Source organism: Marmota flaviventris, chromosome 2 (assembly GCF_047511675.1).
Source record: "Marmota flaviventris isolate mMarFla1 chromosome 2, mMarFla1.hap1, whole genome shotgun sequence".
In the NCBI taxonomy this organism is placed as follows: domain Eukaryota; kingdom Metazoa; phylum Chordata; class Mammalia; order Rodentia; family Sciuridae; genus Marmota; species Marmota flaviventris.
In genome coordinates this window covers 49,008,233-49,034,528 of record NC_092499.1, presented here as the reverse complement: position 1 = coordinate 49,034,528, position 26,296 = coordinate 49,008,233, and the positions used below count along the sequence as shown (strand labels likewise).

The 26,296-nt window shown below is 36.5% G+C and overlaps 1 protein-coding gene across 7 annotated transcripts in view; it reads left to right on the top strand.

Moving 5' to 3' along the window:
• Slc25a21 (solute carrier family 25 member 21) overlaps window positions 1–26,296 on the top strand; it is a 538,394-nt gene that overhangs the window by 384,777 nt on the left and 127,321 nt on the right. For all 7 annotated transcript variants that reach the window (XM_071607840.1, XM_071607837.1, XM_027929668.2 and 4 more), the window contains one exon: window positions 122–205. In XM_071607840.1, the coding sequence (XP_071463941.1) occupies window positions 122–205 (84 nt within the window). The remainder of the gene's footprint in view (window positions 1–121; window positions 206–26,296) is intronic.

The following is a 26,296-nucleotide window of genomic DNA, read 5'->3' as shown; positions in this document are numbered from 1 at the left end:
GAATATGTTAAATTAATCTGAAAAAGCTGAATTTCTAAGACTTTGAAAAATGAGAAAAGTCATTTGGTAAAATCCTTAACTTGGATTCTTTTTTCTTGTTGTTGATTGATTTTGTTCCTAGGTTCCAGATTCAGAGATATGCAACTGATCCAAACAGTTATAAAAGCTTAGGGGACAGCTTTCGTATGATCTTCCAAACAGAAGGGTATGTATTATTTTTCCTGTACAGACTATGTTGACACAGACTTTTTAATGTATTTCTATTTAACATGTTTCCTCATTTTCAATGGTTTATTTTCATAGTTTTTTAGGGAAAACATACTTAAAAGTGTGCCTTCCTATTTCATTATGTTTTTCCTGAGATGATTAAAAACTGAACATGTATATAATATGATTATATGTATGTAATATAATATATGTGTATATTATATGTGTATATAATTACTACCAAAAATATTAATAATTAATAATAATTACTACCAAAAGAATATTAATAACCAATTTAATGACTAGAGGACAATTTCTAATTTATTTTATTAAAGCTTTTAAAACAAAAATATTGATAATTAATAATAATTACTACCAAAAGAATATTAATAACCAATTAATAACCAATTTAATGACTAGAGGACAATTTCTAATTTATTTTATTAAAGCTTTTAAAACTTCTCATAATGGAGACCATCTAAAATTAACAGTTATTTATATTGGTATTTAGATATAATATACAAATGCATTCCTTGTTTGCACAAGATTTATAAATATGCAATCAAAACAAATCTGTGTCAACTCAAAATCAAGGGTCAAATATTCTCATGTGGAAGCTAGAGCACAGTAAGGGGGAAAAAGGTGGGGCAGGATATCATAAAGACAGAGGGAAGACCAGCTGTGTAGAAGGACAGTGAGAGGGAGAGAGGAGGGAAGGGAAAGGGGAAGAAATGCAGAATGGATTTGACAAATTATTCTGTATGCATGTGTAAACATACTGCAGTGAATTCCACCTTCTTTTATACCTACAAAGAACCAATTAAAAATACATAAATGAGTGCAAGGTAGACCAGTAGAATAGAAGGAGGAGGATAGAGGTAGGGAGGAGGGAAGCACTAGAGACTAAAATGGAGTAAATAAAATTTCATGCATGTATAATTATGTCAAAATGAACCCAACTATTATGTACAACTATAATGTACCAATAAAATTAAACATATATAAAAGACCTTAAGGTCTAAGGGAATAATGAATGTTTTAACAGATCATAAACTTTTGATTTATTATTTTACTTAAATAAAATAAGTAATAAATAAATACTCTAGAAAAAGTAAATATATATATATATATATATATATATATATATATATATATATATCTTCTGTTCTCTATAATATCTACAGATTCTATAGTCAGTAGAATTTCATAGTAAATTCATAATAAAAATTTAAAAAGATTTGTCAAAAACTGATGCATCAAAGTCATTATCATATCTGGTAAATGATCAAATAAATAGAATATATTGCTCACATAAGCTAAAATTTCTTATACAACACAGTTAAAGATTGTACTGTATCATTTTTAAATTATATTTTATAATACTAAACATATTACATTTGCTTTTGAAAGTTGTTTTTATTTAAAGATCTTTAAAATGATAATTATTCAAAATTTTCTTAGTAATAATAATAACTAGCATATTTTTAGCCTCCTTATGTGCTAGGAATTCTCCCTACAATGTTGAGCTATGTACCTTTCCAGTTGGACAGATAAAGAAACCAAGATTTAGAGAAGCTAGTCATTTTTACTTATTTGATAAGTGGTGGAAACCACTTTTAAACCAAATTTAAGTCAGTTGACCCAAAATCCTTGCTTTTAATCACTGTAGTCACTGCCTCTCTTGCCAAATTATACTATAAGTGCTATTCTGATAATCATTTATTTCAAGTAATCCTATCTCATGGATATATTTCCATGTCAGTATATTCTTTTTAACAACAACATAATTATTTATCTGTGAGCTACAATTTATTAAAGTAATCCCTTTGGTCGATTTTTATGTTGTTTCCAGATTTTTGCTAGTATAAACACCAGTACAATGTTGTCTCATACTGTCTTTGCGCACTGGTGCACACACACACACACACTCACACACTCACATACATATACTTGAATTTTAGAAATATATATATTTTTAAATATGGTATTTATATTTTAAGTATATTTTATATTTACACATTTATATAAAATAAGTTGCTAGCTATGGATTTCTAGGATCAAATTATATGCACACATTGTATTATAGATGCTGACAAATTACCTTCCAAAAAGTATGTACTGATTTTATACTCAGTATTTGAGAGTTCATATTGCTCCATGCTCTCTCAAACATGGGACATTATTAATCATTATGTGTGATATCTTTCCCTGACATGTATCTCCTGCTGACCATCTGACAAACTGAAAATGAAACTGTCTTAATTGTGTTCCTCTTATTGTCACTGGCATTGAGCATACTTTTTTTTATCATGAGGTATCATTTCTTTCAATTCTTGCCAATTTGTGTTCTTCACTATTTCTCTCAGGTTAGTTTTTAAATTGATATGTAGGAACTTAATATATATTACAGAAATAAATTCTTTGACTGTTACATAGATTGCAAACATTTTCCTAACTTGTCATTTGCTTACAACTGTAGTATCTTACTTATCCTTTCAGAAGTTTGACTTTTGAAAACTTACATGTGATCCTATCAGTCCTTTGAACTGTCTGATGTCACACTAAAATAAAAACAAAACAGTCTCTAACCCCAAGGTTACAAATATTTTCTTCTTTTTTTGTTTGTTTTTGTTTTTTACATTTAAATCTTTAATTTATTCCAGAATTTTTAAAAAATGTACAGCTTGATATACAGGAATTAAATTTCATTTTGAAATGATTAGTCAATTGTCCAAACACCACTTGTTGAAAAATCCATCCTTTACTCATGAATTGAAAATGCTACTTTTCACATATTACACTTCTGCATATAGCATCATCTAGAGTTTCTATTGTTTCTCCATTTCCTGTTCTGTTTCATTAATTATCTCTATGTCAGTATCATACTGTTTTAATTATTTTATCTTTAGAGTATTTGGGGACTAAAATGTAAAAACATGCCCTGCAATATAAAGTTTAAATTCCTTTCTTAGTATGCAGAGCCCTTCCTTGTATGGCCCTCCCTTCTTCTCCTGGCTCATTCTGCATACACAGATAGGTTCTAGGAAAAGCAAATGGTTTGCAGTCCTCTGATCTCTCACACTGTCATGGCTTTTTCATGTTCTCTATTCCTGGAGGACCCAAAATCCACCCAAGGAACTACCCCTCTTCATTCAAAGGTGATTGCAAATTTCACCAGCCTGACCATCGCTTGTCTACCACATGCCAAATTATTTTTCCTCTTTCTTTCTCTCCTCTCTTCTTTCCTCCCTCCCTCCCTCCCTCCCTTCCTTCCTTTTTTCCTCCCTTCTTTCCTTATGTAAGTATGGTATATAAAATATAGTACACACTACCCTTTCTCCCTCTCCAACCCAAGATTATATTTCTCTAAGGGCCAAACCCCATTTAGCTCTATATTCCTGATGCTGTGTTTGTACTGAGTGGAGACAGTATATGAATACTAAACAGAAATGAAAGTCATCACGGCAACATCATAATGCTGCAAAGTGAAACAGAGACAATAGTTTATGCAGTAGACCACCCTCTCTGAAGTTATAATAATGATCTTGAGACCTGATTAAATATTTTCTAGTCATCTAGTGACAAAGGATCAGCAAATCCTTCTTGCTATGACTTTGAAGATGTGCTATCTAAGTGCCATACACTGACAATACACTTCTATTAACAATAAGTGGGATAAAAAAAATCATGTGTATTTCACTCAATGTATAAAAGTTAAAGAAATCATAGTGTGTTACCTAGTAACTGAATTTCCCTTTCTGGTGAAACAGTCACTTCAGCATTGCCAAGTTCTGTAAGCTGTAACAGATATCTGAATTGGATGTGGGCGTTTCTTAGCCAAGGTCTTCATTTCATGTGTGTTTTAAGAAAAAAAAATGATGTTTCTGCTTTGATACCAAAAATATAACAAACACACAGTATGTGTGGTCCTTGCATAGAAAAATTGGGCTTTTCCTATACTGTATATATAATTGCTTCTAGAACAAACTGATATTTTTCTGTACTGCCTGTAGATCTGGTCATCTATTTGTTAACCAAAGGCCAAAGGGTTCTCATCTTAGAAATGAAAATATTTGTCAAAATACAAAAGAAAAATTTGCTTGTTAATTTTGATATGGAGCAAAAGCATTTCATAGCCTTAGGTTAAAGAAAGTCAAGCAAACAAAAAAGAAAGAAAAAGAAAAGAAAACATTTTAATACATGCTATGTTAGATTTTTTTTCCTCTAGCAAAAGCATATCTTTTTAATTTTGTTATTTGGAGTATACTGTGTTTTTAAAGATGTTCTTCTTTCCCTGATGCATAAAGGTTGGTTTTTCTCTTTGTCCTATGAGGAGATTAATACTAGTTAGTTTGACCATTAGGATCTCTCCTCCATGTTGAAAGTTTTGAAAATTAGTCCTTTCCCTTTGAAAAACACTAAGAATATGTACATTTAGAATCTGTACAAATACCCCCATTTCCCCACTGTAAGAAAGTGAAGTGATACTCACCACCATTCTTAGAGACCCACCCATTTCCCACCTCTCTGCCTAGAATTCATATGCTTCCAAAAGACAGTTGCTCAACCACATGAGTCTAAACCCCTTTATTGCTTCTAAGATTCCAAAAACACAGAAAGATTGTACTTTTATTAACATCATGGGTTTTCAATAGAGTTTTTCAGAGATTAGATTAATTTAAGTTTTTTTAAGCCTTCTAAATTCTTGGTAGAGGTTTCTATCATATGGAATTTTCATAATTAATTGACTTTTACCAAGAAGGCTGTTTTCAGAAAGTAGAAGGGAGAACTTCAAAGGGAATGAAGGCAGGAAAGGAATGTGTTATTGATATTGTTAATGATATCTCTGTTATCACCATGATTCTTTATTTTTCTCTGGTTTGACAGAATTAACTAATAGTTTCATCTATTATATAATAAAGTGAGCCCCAAAGCTATAAAGATGCAGTCTAGTTTATTAGGAGCCTCTAAAGCCACTAAGTTCCCTTCTGTAAACTCTCCTGTTAAACAGTGGCTAGTGTCCCTGTTAACCATGTGCCCACACATCAGCCTCATTTCCCTTTGCCTTGAGTATCTCAGGAAGGCTTTGGTACTTGTCAGTCCTTTAATTAAGAGTGACTGAGGTGTTCATAGAGGGATGAGGAGATTATAAATTATGTTAATGTAAAACCAGGACAATCTTCCCACCCAAACCTTACTCTCCTCCACTGCAAGTACTCTAAGTGGCCATTCTTTCTGAAATAAGGAGAAAAAAATGATTTAGAACTGACAGGAAGACAATATGGAACTAGTGCTATCAACTCCTAATTTTTAAATTGATATTCTATAATCTTTGGTATTTCTACTTTCAAATCACACAGCATTTTAAAGCAGCTTTTATCTATTCCTTAACTAAAGTATGAAAACTCTGGGAAACCAGTACATATGTTCAGTCAACCAAATCTTGGCAATTTTGGGGCAGCACCACAATCTTCTGGCAACTCAAGACTTAATCCACAAGTTCATGGTTTTTAGTCAGTCTACTCTCATCCTGTATGTTTCTTAGCTCTCTTATGAGAACAATTCTTGGGCATTGGTTTGCTTGAGGCAAATAACTAGGAAACAGCTAGGTCAGATTAAACTTAGTTTCAAATGAGAAACATGTTGATTGCTGGTGCCTTCAGAAATATGGTACTCTTCAGAAAGTATTACTGTAGAAAATATGTGGTTGCATTGGGGGGGGGGGGGGCAGTTGAACTGTGTTTTGTTTCACGATTTGTTTTCTGTAACCACTGATGCTGCCCCAAGTATCATCTTACAATCAGACCACTTGGTGATTATAATATTTTCTAGTTAAATGACATTTAAGGCCTCATTTTATGAGCTCCAGCATAATTGGCTAATTTGGTAAACTCCAGATGTGTGAGATAATGTGCCACTCATTTAAGTGCCTTTCAGACGGCATAAATGGCACAGCCCCAGGAGGTATAATCACTCCCTCTTGTTTTCATTAAGAAGGAGGAATGAGTGGCTTGTGACACAGACAAAGGAAGTAGGATGTCTACAACTCTAAGTCAACAACTTGGTAAGATTTGAACATATTTTTTTTTATCGGTGTAATTTGGTATCTTAGTAGGTCAACATTTTTTTAAAAATGTTTTACCTAATCTAAGATGGCTGACTGATTTTAAAGCATCTCAGACAGTAGAAAGACCTGCCCCTATCCTATGTAAGGTGGTCTCATAAAAGTAAGGATGAGGAAGTATCATGGTCAAAGAGGCAAGAAAAGAACTAATTCTTCCCACAGCCAGGAATTATAGGTATTATATAGTCAGCATCCTCATACCTAAACCAAGTTCCAACTTCACAAGGTCCAGCAGTTGTTGTGGCTGGATGTTTTTCTTCTCCTCTTGACTAACAGAAACCTACCAATCTACCCAGCATTACAAAGCTAGAGCAAGGTGCACTATTCTTGGCATCAACAGTTTTTGATCCTAGAGCTAGTCCCTCTTATCTGACTCTTGATCCATTAAAGTTTACAAACATCTGAGTCATCTCTCAGATGGGGTCTACAGCCCAGTCCACAAATAATTGGCAGCAAATCAGTTGTATGTATATTGAGTATACTGATGGACTTGCAAGCCTGGTTTGCCCAGGTGAAGTCTTTTTTTTTTTTTTTTTGGTGGGTGCCAGAGGTGCACTGTGACTTCCGATGATGAATTTCCTGGTACCTGACTGCCTTCTCTCTTCTCCTTTATATATTACCAGAGAGACCCTCCTTGGCACCCACTGGAGCTCTGTCGAGCGCATTCTTGCTTTTATGTAGTGGCCATGAGTAAAGTAGAAAGGCTTAGCTACGCTACCTCCTAGATCTTCTTGCTGTCATCACCCCAGATTGCAAGCTGACAGTTGCACTCTCCCATGCCCCCAGCCTAGTACTAACAAAACAGTTTAACCCTGGCCTGCCTAGAATTCTTAATGATGTTATGGCAAGTTTCCTCTTTACCTAAGGAAAAAAGAACAAAGCAGATTTTAATATGGAGAATAAACTATAGCAACTTTATCTGACAGGTCCTTTGAGTGATGGGCCTAGGTCCAGAATGTGACTCTGCCAGTCTAAAGCTGTTTTCTTCTTCCAAGTCTCTTGTTTTAGAAAGGAAAACAAGAGATGCTCACTTCAAACATGGCTATACTATTATTGTTCTTAAATAAAATAAATAAAATAAAAAGGGTGTTCCTTTTAAAAATGGTTTATCTATATTTTTTAGTCATAAAATATGTGTATAGGCATCCCTTGGTATCCTCAAGATCGCTCCCAGGACCGTTAGAGGAGATCAGAGTTCATGGATGCTCAAGTCCCTCAAGTATTTTCAAATGACCTATTTACATGCTTTCAAATGCTTGAAATAACCCAAAGATAATTATAATAGCTAATATAATATAACTGCTATGTAAATAGTTATCATACCATATTGTTTAGGGGAAAATGTTAAGAAGAAGAAAATCTGGACATGTTCAGTACATGCAACTTTTAAAAATGTGTTTGGCCAGGAGTGGTGGATCATTCCTGTAATCCCAGTGGCTCTGGAGGCTGAGGCAGGAAGTTCCCAAATTCAAAGGCAGCCTCAGCAACTTAGCAAGGCCCTAAGCAAGTTAGCAAGACCCTATCTCAAAATAAAAAATATAAAAAAAGGCTGGGGATCTGGCTCAGTGGTTAAGTGCCTCCGAGTTCAATCTCCAGGACCAAAATCAACCAACCAATCAAGGTATTGATTCATAGCAGAAGCAATACCTCAGATTTATGCCATGTATTTTTTCCCATGGTTGGCTGAATTCCTGGATGCAGAACCTGTGAATATAGAATACCAACTGTAATTTCTTTTTATGGAAGTTAATGTTAAAGATAATTTTAAACCTAGATTGCTTAGCAATTCAAGGTTGAGAATGAAAGGACAAAGGGTTTGAAGGCAGAATACCAAAGAAGAATAGGCAGTAGCTTATTTCAGTATTTTTAAATATCCAGGCCATTGAGCCATTGATGCATTATTTGGCGTTTATATATTACCAGATTATTTAACATCACTGCTAAAGCACATAGTTGTTAACTACGGCTGCATTGGGTGGTAAAGTAAAGCAGGCTCTAAACGATTTCACAATCAGGGAGAAAGTGATAAATTTTCGGAGTCCTCAGAGACAGGGCACCCAGTCTTCTCAAGTCCCAGAGTTCTATTTCTTATTCTAAATCAGAAGTCTTTTTTTCTGTCCACAAGGTGACCTTTAAAATTGTGTCAGCTCCTAGATCTCCCTATCATCACCATAGAATGCAAGCTGACAATCACACTTCCTTGAACCACGGCCTAATACTAACAGCACTTTCTGACTTACCGACTGGTCTTCAGTAAGGATTTAACTGTTGACAAAAAGTGAGTGAAAACCTTCACAGCCATGTCAGCCTGTCATCAAGGTCTGATTAAAAGACCAAACACAGTCTCTGTCCACTCATAATGGGAATAAGAAGGAAAGGAGGAACAATTGTTGCTGGGTGGGGGAAGTAGTAGTCTTCCTGGAAAGCTGGTATCTCAATTGAGAGCCTGTGCAGAGCTTATCCCATTGGAAATATTTTCATGCCTTTATTTTAACTTATTTTGGGTTTCTAATGGACTAGAAGTGGGGGGGGGGGGGAGAAGGGGGGTTCTATACCAAAACCAAAATCCTTTTTCTAGTCGTTGTTAAAATGAACATTCTAAAATGAGAACGAGAAAGAAAACCTCCTAAAAGCACTCTTCTACCTGAGCCTGACTATTATATTGTAGAAAATAAGAAACATGATTTGACATAGACACAGTTAACATTTTATCTTCATCATTGATTTCATGCTTTGGGGGCTAGTCTATGACTTTAGCTGTACTTTTCATTCAGATCTTGTAGATGATTTGAAACTGGAGGAAGAGAGAAAATTCAGATGCTATTGTTATAATAGTGATTATATTTAAAGCCATGGAGTGGTATTAATCATAACAGAAGCAATACCTCAGATTTATGCCATTTTCTTTGTTGGTTCAAAGTGTTGTCCCTTATCTCATGTAACTGTATAGCATCTAGACAAGATAGAGAAGAAAGGGTATAGTTGGTTACAAGAAGGTTTTTGGTCTACACACAAGAAAACTTCAGCAAAAGGGAATTTTGTCAGTGTCCCAGAAATGTATTGGGTCCTAAGATTAACATTCAAGAAATACAAAATTTAATTTTTCAAAAAAAGAAACAAATCTCTTGAACAAATGAAATTGGACTACAAATGTATTCTGCAGTATGGCATCATCATCCCATGAGATGACAGACAACATTTCAAAAAGAATTACCAGGAAAATCTCATGCAATATAAGAGACAGCATTTAAGAATAAAATAATACATTTAATTTAATTTAATGGTAATATTAGAAGTCAATTTTCTAATACATGTTCATTAACCAAGAATACCCTTTCCCTTTCTATCCAATTTACGGAAATGCTGATCATCTATAAATGCCTAACTCATATGCTACCAGCTCTTTGATATCTTCTTTCACCATTTAATTTAGAAATAATTTTGTTCATCCATTCTTTTATAGCATTTTGTGTTTCTCTATGACAATGCTTACCTTTTGAGTCAGAGTAGAATTCACTTATATGTTTTGGGACCTTTAGCAAATGACTTACCTTCATTATATCTCAGTTCCCTGTTTGTAATAAGGAGATAATAATAGTGCCTACTTTACTGTGCTGCTAGCATTCAGTATTAATTCATGGCATATAAATATGTACACAACAATTGTTCAATAGTTTTAGTATTTCATGTGAAGCTAATTATTTATAATTTCACAATTTAAATATGTAGAACTCTGATGAAGTTATATTTGGGGCTTTAATAGCATATAACACAGTTCTTTGTATATAATCATCATCCAACATTTTTTAACTGAAATTAATTGAATAATTACTGGTTTCAATACTTAGCTATTCTCTCCACATTCATTTAGAAAATAGAGTCAAATCAGAACAAACAACTTTCCCATACATTGACCAAGTTACTAAACATGATAATTTGTCTACAGAAAAGCAACATTTTTTAAACAATCTCAGGAAGGTAGAATTATTTTAATAACATGTAGGTGCCTGAAGGTGACGGGTTGAATTTCATCGTATAGTTTTTAAACTCCTGGAATCTGCCATTGGCAGGTGAGGTGGGGTGGTATTGGGGGATCTAATTAGGAAAACTGGAGGGGCTAAGACCCAAGTGAAGTGCAAACCAGGTTCTTCCCTGGCTTTGAATGTGTCCTGTCTTCACTACTTCACTACTGTTCTCCTTGCAAAACTTTCTGCCTGGGGTTTTAAAAAACAGAGGAACCAAAAACAGTATAGGTGAGAACCGAATTTTCTGGCCAATAAAAAGATCAAATGAAGTAAAAACAAAAGTACATTTAAAGGGGCTATGGCTGTGGCTCAGCAGTAGCGCACTTGCCTGGCATGTGTGAGGCATGTAGGTTCGATTCTCAGCATCACATATAAATAAATAAAATAAAGGTCTATCAACAAATGTATATATATATATATATATATATATATATATATATATATATATAGAGAGAGAGAGAGAGAGAGAGAGAGAGAGAGAGAGAGAACATTTAAACAAGAACAAAATCAAGAGTTGAATTTTAAAAGACATATTAAACTTTTTGTTCCAATCATGAGAATATCTAGTATTGGAACAACCCTCCTACTGAAAACAGCAATAAACATAAGACAAAATACACAAAACTACTGTTTGAAGACATGCAAGAGGTTCCAAACAATGGGGCTATGAAGGGCTACCAGATCTGAGGAAAGGAAATATACCTAAGTGAAGGTATATTCTCCCAGGGTTTTTACCTAAAGGCTTTACTAAGTCTCATGGAAAGGGTTGGGAACAGAGACAAGATCAAGTCAGTCTGACTGAGGAGGAGAATTGTAAGTTGGCATTCAGAGTTGCCAAATGGCTAGAACCTAAGGAGCAAAAGTCCTGGAGAATAGGAAAATTGCCAAGAACTGAACCTAAACTTTTTTTAATAAGTAACAAAATATCATGTTGGGCTATAAATTATTTGAAACATTGTTTCCTTGTTGGGAGTAGCCCAGGCTCCAAAGACTAACTTCCCCATCCCCCGAGAAGAGCCATTACATATTCCTTACCCACCTATCAGAGTAGCCCTGCTGGCTCACATGACCCTTACCCACCAATCAGACTAGCCCTGCTGGCTCACATGATCCTTACCCACCAATCAGACTAGCCCTGCTGACTTGCATGATCCTTACCCACCAGTCAGAAAGCACCCCATGCCAACTGTCAAACCGTTCAACCATTAAACTGTGGTAACTGTCAAACCACCCTCGGCTCTATAAATATGCAGAGCTGTTCCTCAATAAATGGGCATTTTCTCCAAGGATGAGCCTTGTTCGTTCTTTCATTGGTGCCGAAACCCAGGAGGGGGAATTCCTCAATGCTCGAGGGCCCCCTCTCTCAAGGCTTGCCGTCATCATCCACTCTTTCGAGCGCTGCTGCTACTCACACAACACTGGCTCTTCAGTAGGTGAGTTCCCCTATTGGGTATCCAACTTCAGACGGGATACGCAGGGGCTTTGACCGTGATCGGCAGGCAAACCTCTGAAGCCCAATCTGGAGGAGAGAATGCCCCCCACTACAACCTTCATGGTCACAGTGGACTCTCTGGAACCCGGTTCATGAGTGGGAGTACTGAGGGGTGGAAGAACAGGCACTCCTCTCTCTCTCTCAACCACCCTTGTCCCTCTCCTGACCTATGGGGGCCTCTTCTTCCCTCCCTGCAGATTCCCCCTTATTAAATTCTGCATGCAGATTGGCCTTACTATCAATAGGACAATCAAAGTCAATGGCCCCCAGGAAGATCCCTAGATCCTGCAATTCTCAAAGATCTGTTTAACTTCTGCGAGCGCTCGAAAAAGTGGAGGAGATCCCCTATGTTGAGGCTGTTTTTCTTCTTCGTTCTCACCCCGACCTATCCAGCAGATGAACCCATCTCTACCGACCTCCCCGTCGGCTCCATCCAGCCCCTCAGGTATTCCCCCTGACTCGGCCGACACCTTTAGTCCCCCCAAACTAGGTCCCACTCCCTAGTCCCACAAACCATGGCCCCCTTAATGTTGGGCTCATTCACCACAGAAGAGAGTTTCAATGGGTCCTCCAGGCTTATAGCCTCACTTATATGTTATTGGCTAATACTCTCCTTCTTGAGGAATGTACCAGAGTCTGGGAACTTGCCAGAGCCCATGCGGATGAAACTCACCAAGTTAATCCCAGTCACCCTCCGGGGCCACTTGCTGCCCCAGATAATATACAAGTTGGCACACAGAGTAGAGACCGATTCTCCACATGTATTATTGCTGGGTTCAAAAAAGCAGCACATAAGGCTTTCAATTTCCAAAAATTACAAGAGACCCCATTGGAATTTCTGGATCAGCTTACGCAGCAGTAACTTAGATCCCGAAAACCCAGATAGCCGTCATATTTCCTCTCACAGAGCTACCCCAACATCTGGGCAAACTAAAAAAGCTCGAACAAGGCCCTGCCACCCCCCAGACTGAGAAATTTCAGATGCTCGCCCACGTCCTGCGGGGTGCTTCCTTGGGTCACCGCCCATCACCGAAAACCCCCCTGGGCGCCTGCTTCATGTGTGGCAAGGAGGGACATTGGGCCAGGGCATTGCCCCACACTACACACTCCATGTACCCCATGCCCTAAATATCAACAACAAGGTCTTTGGGGCTCTGACTGTCCTAGATCCTATAGGAGGCCTATGGCCAGGGTACCCTCCGACCTTCTGGGCATGGCAATCAATTGACGGAGCCTTGGGTCCTTGTTCCTGGCCATAATGATCAATAGACAGGAACCCAGGGTATGGATTCAGATGGACAGACACAAGGTTGACTTTCTCCTTGACACTGGGGCTACCTTCTCAGTCCTGACAGAATTCTGGGGGCAAACAGTGCCGTCCACCTCTCCTATTGTTGGGGTAGGAGGAAAGACCATCTATCCAAAAAAGATTCCCCTATTACTCTGTTCCATAGACAACTTCCCATTCTCTCAGATGTTCCTAGTTATGCCCCAATGTCCAGTTCCTTTGCTCGACTGAGATATTCTCTGTAAATTCAATACAACAATCAACATCTGGGCTCCTGGCATCAGTCAGGCCCCAGAATTGGCCTGTTCATCTTTTCTGGCCCTTTTGGCAGAAGAATGGCCATTCTGCTCCACTTGTGAGGCTGACATGAAACACCATACTACCTACGAACCTGGTTGACCCGATTGTATGGGATACCCACACACCTTCCACTGTTTCCTGCCCACCAGCTAACATTCATCTGAAAGATCCCAACACCTTCCTCAATCAGGCTCAATACCCTCTGTCCACAAAAGCTCTTCTGGGCCTACAACTCATCAACACCTCCATTAGGCCCATACATCCTTTGGTTCCCAACCCATACACCCTGCTGTCTCAGATCCCCCACACTGCCACCCTCTTCTTGGTCATAGATTTAATGCTTTCTTCTCCATTCCCCTTGACCCGAATCACAAGATCTTTTTGCCTTTACCTGGACAGATCCCACCACCAGACATTCTCGACAACTTACCTGGACTGTCCTTCCACAGGGATTTCGAGATAGTCCACACCTCTTTAGACAAACCTCCAATCTTTTCACCCCCAGTTCCCCAAATCCACCCTCTTGCAATATGTTGATTATCATCCAGCAAATCTCTTTGCCCACCTGCGAGGAAAGCAATACCATGCTGTTTTTGTTACTATTGCTCTGTAGTATAGTTTAAGTTCTGGCATAGTGATGCCACCTGCTTCATTCTTCTTGCTAAGGATTGCTTTAGCTATTCTGGGGTCTCTTTATTTTTCTGGATGAATTTCATGATTGCTTTTTCTATTTCTATGATGAATGCCATTGGGATTTTGATCTCTAGGGTATATAAAAAACTCAAAAAGCTAAGCACCAAAAAAACCAAATAACCCAATCAATAAAAATGGAGCAAGGACCTGAACAGACAATTCTCAGAAGAGGATATACAATCAATCAACAAATATATGAAAAAATGTTCATCGTGTCTAGCAATTAGAGAAATGCAAATCAAAACTACTCTCACTCCAGTCAGAATGGCAGCTATTATGAAGACAAATAACAATAAGTGTTGGAGAGGATGTGGGGAAAAAGGTACATTCATACATAGATGGTGGGACTGCAAATTGGTGCAGCCAATATGGAAAGCAGTATGGAGATTCCTTGGAAAACAGGGAGTGGAACCACCATTTGACCCAGCTATCCCTCTCCTCAGTCTATACTCAAAGGACTTAAAAACAGCATATTACAGGGACACAGCCACATCAATGTTTATAATAGCACAATTCACAATTGCTAAACTGTGGAACCAACCTAGATGCCCTTCAGTAGATGAATGGATAAAAAAAATGTGGCATTATACACAATGGAATTTTAATCAGCAATAAAAGAGAATAAAATCATGGCATTTGCAGGTAAATGGATGGCGTTGGAGAAAATAATGCTAAGTGAAGTTAGACAATCCCCCCAAAACGAATACCAAATGTTTTCTCTGATATAAGGAGGCTGATTCATAGTCGGGTAGGAAGGGGGAGCATGGGAGGAATAGATGAACTCTAGATAGGGCTGAGGGAGGGAAGGGAGGGGAAGGGGAAGGGAGTTAGCAAGGGTGGTGGAATATGATGGACATCATTATCCAAAGTACATATATGAAGACACGAATTGGTGTCAACATACTTTATATACAACTGGAGATATGAAAAATTGTGCTGTATATGTGTAATAAGAATTGTGATGCATTCCACTGTCATTTATTTTTTAAAATAAATTAAATTAAACTTAAAAAATAGAGCTGGGGATGTGGTTCAGTTGTCCAGTGCCCCTGAGTTCAATCCCCTGTAAGCCCCACCACCACCACCAAAATAAAAAGCTATAGAGGTGAGCAGAGATTTCAGCAGCCCCATGATGCTTAGGACACAAGGATTAGAGTTCAAACCCTGACAAGTGGAAGAGTGTTGGTCAGCACTCAGGTCTTCAGTTGAGACCCAGAATCTCTGCTCTCTAGGGATAGGGGAAAACAAACACATTGTCCCAAACAAAGCCTGAAACCAATCCTTAGCAAATCAGCAGATGAAAGTAATCTGCTGTAATCCATTTGCTTTGTAGGAGAAAATGCATTATTCTTTGGAGGAAGATGTCATTGTTCAGAGGCTCTTCCATTTGTTTATGTGCAACATGCTACATTCAATTTAAAAATGCAGGATCTTAGGATATAAAAGCAGCCAAATGTCAAAAGGAGTGGACAATTAGTTATTCAAATTTTAGAATTATCAGAAAGGGATTTTAAATATTATCTTTTACTGTGAGAAACTATATATAATACAAAATTTATTATTTTAGCCATTTTTAAAACATATAGTTTACACTAAGAACACTCACAATGTTGTATAACCATCATTACCAACCATCTCCAGAACTTTTTCATCTTCTCAAATTGAAACTACATACTCATTAAACATAATTTCCCATTCTCTCCTTTCCACACCCCTGCCAACCTCCATTCCACTTGCTCTATGAGTTTGATTACTGTTTGTACCTTCTATAAGTGAAGTCATACAATATTTATCCTTGCATGACTGGTTGGCTTATTTCACTTAATTTAATGTGTTCCAGCTTTATCCATGATATAGCATATGTGAGGATTTTATTTCTTTCTAAGAATTAAGATATCCCATTGTACATGTATATACCACATTTTTTAATCTATTCACATGCAAGTGACAATGGTCATTTATTTGTGTTGCTTCTACCTTTTGGCTATTGTGAATAATGTTTCAAAGAACATGGGTATGCAAATATCTATTCAAGTCCTTACTTTCACTTTTGGGGGGCATATACATAGAATTGGAATTTCCAGATCATATGATAATTCTCTGTTTGACAGGAGCTTTTAAAAAATCAATAAATAAAGAATGTAGAAAAAATTGAGAATTTCAGCAGAGACTTGAAATCTATAAAAATGAAATCAAAAACAAGTTGGGTGCAGTGGTACACATCTATGATCCCAGCAACTCATGCTAAGGCAGGAGGATTTCAAGAATAAGGCCAGCCTCAGCAAATTAATGAGATCCTGCATCAAAAAAAAAAAAAAAAAAAAAGACTGGGGATATAACTTGGTGGTAGACTACCACAGGATTCAATCCCCAGTACTGAAAAAAAATTAAAAAACAAATACAAAGGAATCTGAAATGAAAATCCTGAAAAAACTATAACATAAGTATTTAATAGGTGGATTTTCATCCTACATGGCTTAGTATCAGTATTCAACTTGTCTTTTTTATTAATTAATTTATTTTAATTAGGTATATATGAAAGAAGAATACATGTTGATTCATTGAACACAATTGTAGCACAACTTGTCATTTCTCTGGTTGTACACTATGTAACATTGCATCATATGTGCAGTCATACAAGCACCTAGGGTAATGATATCCATCTCATTCCACTGTCTTTCCTGCCTTCGTACCCCCTCTCCACCTCTCCCTCTCCTTCACCCAATCAAAGTTCCTCCATTTTTTTCCATGCCCCCACCCCATTATGGATCAGCATCCACTTATCACAGAGAACTTTCAGCCTTTGGTATTTTGGGATTGGCTTACTTCACTTAGCACAGTATTCTCCAACTCCATCCATTTACCTACAAATGCCATAGTTTTATTCTATTTTAATGCTGAGTAATATTCCATTGTATGTATGTATGTATGTGTGTGTGTGTGTGTGTGTGTGTATATATATATATATATATATATATATATATATATATATATATATCACAGTTTCTTTATCCATCTATCCTTAAAGGGCATCTAGGTTGCTTCTACAGTTTAGCTATTGTGAATTAAACTACTATAAACATTGATGTGGCTGTGTTACTAGAGTATGCTGATTTTAAGTCCTTTGGGTATAGACCAAGGAGTGGGAGAGCTGAGTCAAATGGTGGTTCTATTCCAAGTTTTCTAAGGAATCTCCATACTGCTTTCCAGAGTGGTTGCACCAGTTTGCAGTTCCACCAGCAATGTATAAGTTCACCTTTCCCTCCACATCCTCAGCAACACTTATCGTTTCTTATATTCTTGATAACTGCCATCCTGACTGGCATGATATGAAATCTTAGAATAGTTTTAATTTGCATTTCTCTAATTACTAGAGATGTTGAATATTTTTTCCATATTTTTTTTGATCAATTGTATATCTTCTTCTGAGAAGTGTCTGTTCAGCTCCGTAGCCCATTTATTGATTGGATTGTTTGTTTTGGGGGTGTTAAGTTTTTGAGTTCTTTATATATCCTGTTAGTGCTCTATCTGATGTGCCTGTAGAAAAAATTTGCTCAGAAATGTAGGCTCTCTCTTCACCTCATTGTTTCTTTTGCTGAGAAGACGCTTTTAGTTTGAGTCCATTCCATTTATTGATTCTTGATTTTATTGCTTGCACTTTAGGAGTCTTGTTAAAGAAGTTGGGGCCTAATCCAATGTGATCAGGATTTGGGCCTACTTTTTCTCTATTTGGCTCAAGGTCTCTGGTTAATTCCTAGGTCCTTGATCCACATTGAGTTGAGTTTTGTGCATGATGAGAGACAGGGGTTTATTTTCATTTTGCTGCATATGTGTTTCCAGTTCTCCCAGCATCATTTGTTGAAGAGGATATATTTTCTCCAATGTATGTTTTTGGCACCTTTGTCTAGTATGACATTACTGTATTCATATGGGTTTGTCTCTGTGTCTTCTATTCTGTACCATTGGTCAACATGTCTATTTCAGTGCCAATACCATGCCATTTTTGTTACTATAGCTTTGTAGTATAGTTTAAGTTCTGGTATTGTGATGCCTTCTGCTTCACTCTTCTTACTAAGGATTACTTTGGCTATTCTGTGTCTCTTATTTTTCTAGATGAATTTCATGATTGCTTTTTCTATTTCTAAGGAATGACGTTGGGATTTTAATTGGAATCGCATTGAATCTGCATAGTGCTTTTGGTAGTATGGCCATTTTGGCAATATTAATTTTGCCTATCCAAGAGCATGGGAAATCTTTCCATCTTCTAAGGTCTTCTTCAATTTCCTTCTTTAGTGTTCTGTAGTTTTCATTATAAAGATCTTTCACATCTTTTGTTGATTCCCAAGTATTTTGTTTTTTCTGAGGCTTGTGAATGGGTAGTTTTTCTATTTTCTCTTTCAGAGGATTCATCTCTGATGTATAGAAATGCATTTGATTTATGGGTATTGGTTTTATATCCTGCTACTTTTCTGAATTTATTAATTAATTCTAGAAGTTTTCTAGTGGAGTTTTTTGGATCTTCTAAGTATGGAATCATGTCATCAGCAAATAATGATAGTTTGAGTTCTTTTTTTCCTATTCATATCCCTTTAATTTCTTTCATCTGTCTAATTGCTCTGGCTAGAGTTTCAAGGACTATGTTGAATAGAAAATGTAAAAGAGGGAATCTCTGTATTGTTCTAGTGTTAGAGGGTATGCTTCCAATTTTTCTGCATTTAGAATGATGTTGGCCTTGGGTTTGGCATAGATAGCTTTTACAATGTTTAGGTATGTTCCTACTATCCCTAGTTTTTTAGTGTTTTGATCATAAAAGGGTGCTATATTTTGTGAAATGCTTTCTCTGCATTAATTGTTTTAATCATATGATTCTTATCTTTTTTATTAATGAGTTCATTTTAACTAGGTATATATGACAGAAGCATTTTTAAAAAATATTTTCAGTTGTATATGGACACAATACCTTTATTTTGCTTATTTAGTTTTGTTTCTTTTTTTAAATCTGGTGTTGGGAATCGAACCCAGTGCCTCACAAATGCTAGGCAACCACTCTACCACTGAGCCATGACCCCAGCATGGCATTTTGATACATTGTACACAATTGCAACACAACTTTTAATTTCTCTGGTTGTACACGATTAACGATGTAGTATCGCACCATATGTGCAGTCACACATGTACCTAGGGTAATGATGTCCATCTTATTCCACCATCACTCCTGCCTCCTTACCCCCTCCACCTCTCCCTCCCCTTTGCCCAATCAAAGTTCCTCCATTTTCCCCATGCCTCCCCTCCTCCCTGTTAGGGATGATTCTTACCTTTAAGTCTATTGATGCAATGAATTATATTTATTGATTTCTGTATGTTGAACCAAACTTGCATCCCTGGAATGAACCCCACTTGATGATGGTGCATTATTTTTAATATGTTTTTGATTGTGATTTGCCAGAATTTTATTGAGAATTTTTACATCCATGTTTATCAAGGATATTGATATGAAATTTTCTCTCCTTTATGTGACTCTGCCTGGTTTTGGTATCAGGATGATACCAACTTCATAGAATGAGTTTGGAAGGGTTCCTTCCTTTTCTATTTCATGGAATAATTTGAGGAGTATTGGTATTAATCCTCCTTGTAGGTCTTGTAGAACTCAGATGTGAATCTGTCTGTTTCCAGGCTTTTCTTGGTTGCTAGGTTTTGATAGCATCTTCTAATTCCTTACTTGAAATTGATCTGTTTAAGTTGTGTATGTCCTCTTGACTCAGATTGGGTTGATCATATGCCTCTAGAAATTTGTCGGTGTCTTCAAGGTTTTTTTTTATTTTATTGGAGTATAAATTTTCAAAATAGTTTCTAATTGTATTTTGTATTTCAGTAGTGTCTGTCGTGATATTTCCTTTTTCATTACAAATTTTAGTAATTTGAATTTTCTCTCTCCTTTTTGTTAGAGTGGCTAAGGTTTTTTCAATTTTATTTATTTTTTTAAAGAACCAGCTTTTTGTTTTGTCAATTTTTGAATTGTTTCTTTAGTTTCAATTTCATTGATTTTTGCCCTGATTTTAATTATTTCCTCTCTTCTGATATTTTGATGTTTGTTTGTTCTTCTCTTTTTAGGGCTTTGAGCAGTAATTTCAGGTTGTTTATTTGTTGACTTTTTCTTCTTATAATGAGTGAACTCCATGCAATGAACTTTCCTCTTAGCACTTCCTTCATAGTGTCCCAGATAAGTTGTATTGTAGTTCTCATTTAATTTACCTCTAAGAATTTTTTTATCTCCTCCTTAATGTCATCTATTATCCATGAATAATCATTCAATAGCATATTATTTAGTCTCCAGGTGTTGGAGTAGCTTCTGTTTTTAATTTTATCATGGATTTCTAATTTCATTCCATTATGGTATGCAGGGTAGTATCTCTATTTTTTTGTATTCGTTAAGACTTGCTTTCTGTCTTCCAAGTGATCTAGTCTGTTGGTGATGCTTTCTATTGAATTTTTTATTTGGTTTATTGTTTCCTTTATTTCAAGTATTTCTGTTGTTGTTGTTTTTTTCCAGAATATCTCTTTCTTGACGTAAAATCATTTGCTACCTGTACTTGCTCCCTTATTTCCTTGTTGGTGTGATCAATGATTGCCTGTATTTGCTCATTTAGGTCATTCTTTAATTCACAGATCAATTTAATTATGTATATTCTGAACTCCTTCTCTTGACATTTCATCAACTGCGCTGTCCATGGATTCTGTTACTGTAGTATTCTGGCTTGTTTGGGGCACTTTCTTCCCTTTTTTTAATGTTATCTATGTGTCTTCCTTTCTTGCAGTGTGGATCTGAGGTATAACAGTTTCTACACTATAATCTTGTAGTATCCGTTCAGATTATCTGTACCTCACTTTGGTGTTGGGCTTCCAGACCCTGCAGGTGTCCTGCAATTCATGCTACTGCAACTAAAGGTGGTGGCAGCAATAGCGGAGTTAACTCCAGATAGCAGTGGGGGTGTCCCAAGATAGATGCAACCTCTTTTAGAGATGGGGCTGGAAGGGTGGGCCTTACACCAGTTTTAGGATGCCTGTTCCCAGATGCAGCTGCTTCTAGGCCCTGTCGTCGCAAGATGGGGCTACTGTGTGGGGAGGGCTAATGGATAGTCGGGGTCTGGGCTCTGGCCTGGATCTCTCCAGTGTGTGTCTACCTGTCGGCAGGGGTGGTCCTAGGCCTGTGCTCCTGCATGGGTAATATTCAACTTGTTAATAATTTTATAGCATCTTGTATATCAGGGAGGATGTTTTATCCTTCTAGTATGCAGTAGCAGCTACTTAGTATTGTAATTAGTTGGTCAAATGAATAGAGGGATAATAGTAATAATAATAATAATAATAATAATAATACACAGTGGCACACTCCTATAATCTCAGCGGCTCAGGAGGCTGAGACAGGAGGATCACAAGTTCAGAGTCAGCCTCAGCAATGGCAAGGTGCTAAGCAACTCAGTGAGACCCTGTCTCTAAATAAAATACAAAATAGGTCTGGGGATGTGGCTCAGTGGTTGAGTACCCCTGAGTTCAATACCTGGTAACAAAAAAATAAAAAATAATAATAATACATATATTTTGGTGGAAAGAATTACAAACTTTAAAAAGCTTATTTTAAAATTTACACATATTTTTATTTTTAGTATAATTATTAACACATATTAATTGTACACATTAATGGTTTCACTGTGATATATCCATGCATGTATATATCATGTTTTGATCATGTCTGCTTTCTACTCTCTTGTCCTCCTCTCTCTCCCCACTCCCCCAGTTTGCTTTTCCTTTCCTAACAATCCCTCTTCTAATTTCAGGTCATATTTTTTTAGAAAACTAATTTAAAATAATAATAATAATAACAACAACAACTTACCAGGTGCCAGGCACTTTACTAGGTTAATGCTGCATAGTAAAACATATAGTCCCCACAACAACCCTGTTGGAGAATAACCATAATTCTTCCCATTTCACTGATAAGTCAATCAAGGCCAAAATTTTTATGAAACTTTCTAATTTATCATAAGTTGGTACAAATTTGAATCCAGGTGATCTGGGTCCAGATCCTTTCCTGTACATCATTTTAAAAGATACGCTTTTTAAAAGAAATATATAAATTGTTCTTCTTTGACTGAATGTCTATTTGCCATTTTAGAAAATTGATGGAAAATTGAAAATCCAGATTACTTGGTGACTTCTGCTAGGGCACAAAATACTTATTGTAATGTGACCTTTGCATTTTTTTCACATGCTCCTTCAAGACAGTGGGACATTTCTTAATATATTTTGGCTTGGGCAAGGTTATGCATGTTTGACACACAAGAAACACCATCATGGTGAACAAAATGTCCCGTCTTTCTCCTTAAACTCCAAATTGCTCAGGGCCATAAGATACAACCCATGGGTTTAAATTTGACACTCTCAATTTCCTCCTTTCATATTTGTGGATCTCATTCTCAGGATGCTGACATTTTACCTTTTCTACATCCCTGTCTTTACTCCTTCCTCTATCCCATCATCTGTCTTAAATCTTTAATCTCTTTGCTACACCTCTTCAGAACATGATGGCTTTTGATGGCACATGTCTCCAATGATGGGGCATTCCTTGGGGAAATCCATTTTCTTTCAGTCTTGGCAGGGAAGATCAGCCATTTATTATATAAAACAAAGGGAGTATTCATCAGGTTCCCAATATACTTGCCTTCAGCTCTCTTTTCCTCAAACTCTTTGTTCACCCAGGTTACACTTCTAAGTGTTCCACATCTTATTTTGATCTCATATTTTGGAACCTCTAATATGAAAGATCTTGATATCTCCCTCTCTCTCTCTTCTCCTTTCTTTTTTCCCCTTCCTTCCTTCCTTCTCTCCTTCTTTCCTCTATCCCTCTCTCTCTGAAAAGGAGCTATGCTTTTCATATAGAGAATTAAAATAAACAACTCTTTTTGTGACATTGCTCAATTTTATTATTAAATAGTCCTTAATATTTTTAATGTGAGGACCTATTTCCTCCACTCTATAAAGCTTTCTGATACAGAAGATGAAGGGTAAACACTATTGTAGCTAAAAACAGATAACTACATATTTTCTGAATTTATGTCATTTTTTTACTAGCCTCAAGAATACTTACAACCCAGTAAGCAAATAGTATTTAGCGGCTGCCCATGTATACACAGTCCTCAATTAGGCAGCATACCTTGTACATAGAGAAAGACATGGTTCTGGCCTTATAAACACTTAATTCTTCAGTAAAATGGGTATAGAAGCAAAAATAATTATTTTGGTTAGAGGATTCTATCAGCCTCTTCAAATATTTTTTCTTAAAGAAACTGTATAAATAATAGAGAGTCACCAGTTGGAAAACATTAACGTTTTGAATACCTTTGTGTCTCTTCACACCTCTTATATAACCATTCTCAATTACAGGAAAAAACCCCACCAAAACTATGAAGGGACTTTCCAGACAGAAGTAAACTGTCCCCATAGGAAATAAAAATCTTCAAAGTGTCCCTTTCATTGAACTTGTTTCTCTTCCTACAACAAATGGACACATCAGACATAAAATTTAATTGAGACACACTAAAGTAAGGGTCTGGCTTACCTGAATAGGAGAGGTTACAGCATTCCATTAAGGAGACACTAAGGCACTAACAACACATTGACTACCAGATATTATATAATATTGAACTTCTAATCACCATTGACTATTTGAACCATCATTTATTTAGGATTTCAATAGTCTCTCATTAAACTCTGCTGTGTGCTTCTATTTTACATTTCTTTTCTGTATGTTTATTTTAAGAGCCAGTATACATATTGACAATTCTTTGACAGCAAAGGAAAAACCACCAGGAGTGTATCTGTTTATTGAGGACTGACAGCTTTATAGCTAACATAAAAATAATCTAATGTTTATTGGGGCAAATGTTTGGACTGAGGATTAACTGAAACTACTGAATAGAGAAACCCTTTTCATCCTATTCAGACTTTTCAAATAGGGTTTGAAATCTGTGACATAAAAACTTTTTGTGTTGATTTCCTTAATGTTCTTCCCTTAATTTGTCCCACTGCTCTCTCTCTTCTACTTTACTTCAAATTATGTTTTACAACTGGGTTTTTGAAGTAACTAAAATCTTGAGGACAGAGATGCTACTGTTCAGAGTCTCATTGCAGATTTCATGGGCCATGCAAACTTTCTAGATAACAGTAAAGCAAAGTCTAAACCACCCAGCTTATCACATAGGCTTTTCTACTGTTTTATATAGCTTGCACATAATAAAAGTACTTTGTGGCCATTGTCTTTTTGTTTTGTTGTTTTCGTCATTGTTGGGGGTAGGAAGCAGAGCTTGTTTTAAACTGTTTTAAAACTAGTCTTAAACTATTGAGATTTTTTTAAATTTTTCTGTTTTGCCTTTATCCAGATACTAACAACATTACATTATTGTCCTTATTTTTAATGAGACGTTTGAAATGTCTTTTAAAAAACACAGCTACGCTTCTATTATGTGAAAATATCACTCATTTGAAAATAGTTAATCTTTTAGAGTAGAAACAGTTCATTAAATATTGCTAGGTCAGCAATGTTTGACTTTAATTTTTTTTTATATTGGTGTCAATTGTAATTACCACAACCATCTCTTTTCCCAACATTCTTCCACCAAAAAGTGAGGAAGAATTTTATACTCATCCAATATATCCTATCAGAGTTCAGGTCAGCTATTAGTACTTCTCTCTTTAACACAATCTCCCACCCCAGCCCCTCTCCTGACCCTATTTTTCACTGAATAAAATATATGGGAGAAAAAAATTAAGCAATTTAAATGCTGCAGAGGAGCTTTTGTGGAGCTAGAAATGGAAACGAGGTTTCCTGGATGAGTCCAGGCCCTGAGGCAGTTAAGAAAAGTACATTGGCTCTTTCTTCTTAAAAAGACTGTCTATATTCTGCCAAAGCTGGTATGTGTGCATTTGGATAGCTCAGTTTTCAATTTCTTTATTGGAGCTATCTATGGGTAGGTTTTTGTGAAAATGTACAAGAAGACTCTGGAAATATCAGAATCCTGTAGCAGCTGAGCAATAAGTTTTTTAAGGTATTTTACACCAGGTGTGCACCTAAAGCAAATGAAGTTAGTGAGCTACTCAAGGGTCAGGATTCTATCATACCCATGTGAGTGTCCCTGGGTCCACCTGTGGGAATGCTTGAATCACAGATGGAATTCTATAAATGTTTGTGGATCTAGCCTATATTAAAATGTTAACTCTATGAAGATAGATTTGGTCCTTTAAAAAAAAAAGAACATTACATACTTTTTATTTACCAAGTAGAACACGTGATTTATTCTTAAATAGAGTAAATCTATTCTTAAATCCTTTCTGCATCATGTCCATAGTTGTGATGATTGCCTGCATTTCAGAGCACTAAAATGCCTTGACACGTAGAGACTGCAACTCAGTTGGCAATTAGGCCATCGGTGGAATATACATTCTGTTCCTACAGCAACAACTTGTTGATTCTTCCTGAAAGCTAACTAACTTAGAGATTTGTGGGCCCTCGTGGTTTCCATTGTGCAGTACTTCTCTTTCTTAATAAATGGGGGAGGTCGTCTTATCCCTCAGTCACATGCCATAGTTGTCCTTTACCATACACTTTCCTTGACTTGTACACTCTGGCACAACTCCTTGACATTTAGATTATATTTAGGTTATACTTGTTCTAAGGGGACTATTACACACACACACACACACACACACACACACTTTTTTTTTTTTCTGTGTTACTTCGGCATCTCCCCCTACCTGAAGCTACTCTACATAAACACCTTGTTACTTCCCAGACATAGCTCATGGTACGAACACGATTCTTGGTCTCATTTTGTGGATTTTGTCCCTGATTCCTCTGGGTTGGTGACAGGAATCTCAGGCTTGCAAATTTTCAGTTCCTGCCCATCATCTCAAGAAGTACTAATGAGCTTCAGCAGAGCACATGAGCCACACTGTGCTGATATTTCACAGCACCACACTGACCCCACCTTTAGAAATAAACTTTTCCTCAGCTTAGAGCTTCTATGGTAAGAAATCTAGAGGTTATAAGGAACCTCTTATAAATCTGTCCTTCCTATAAAATCAAACACAAAAATCTCTAAGTTATTGACATT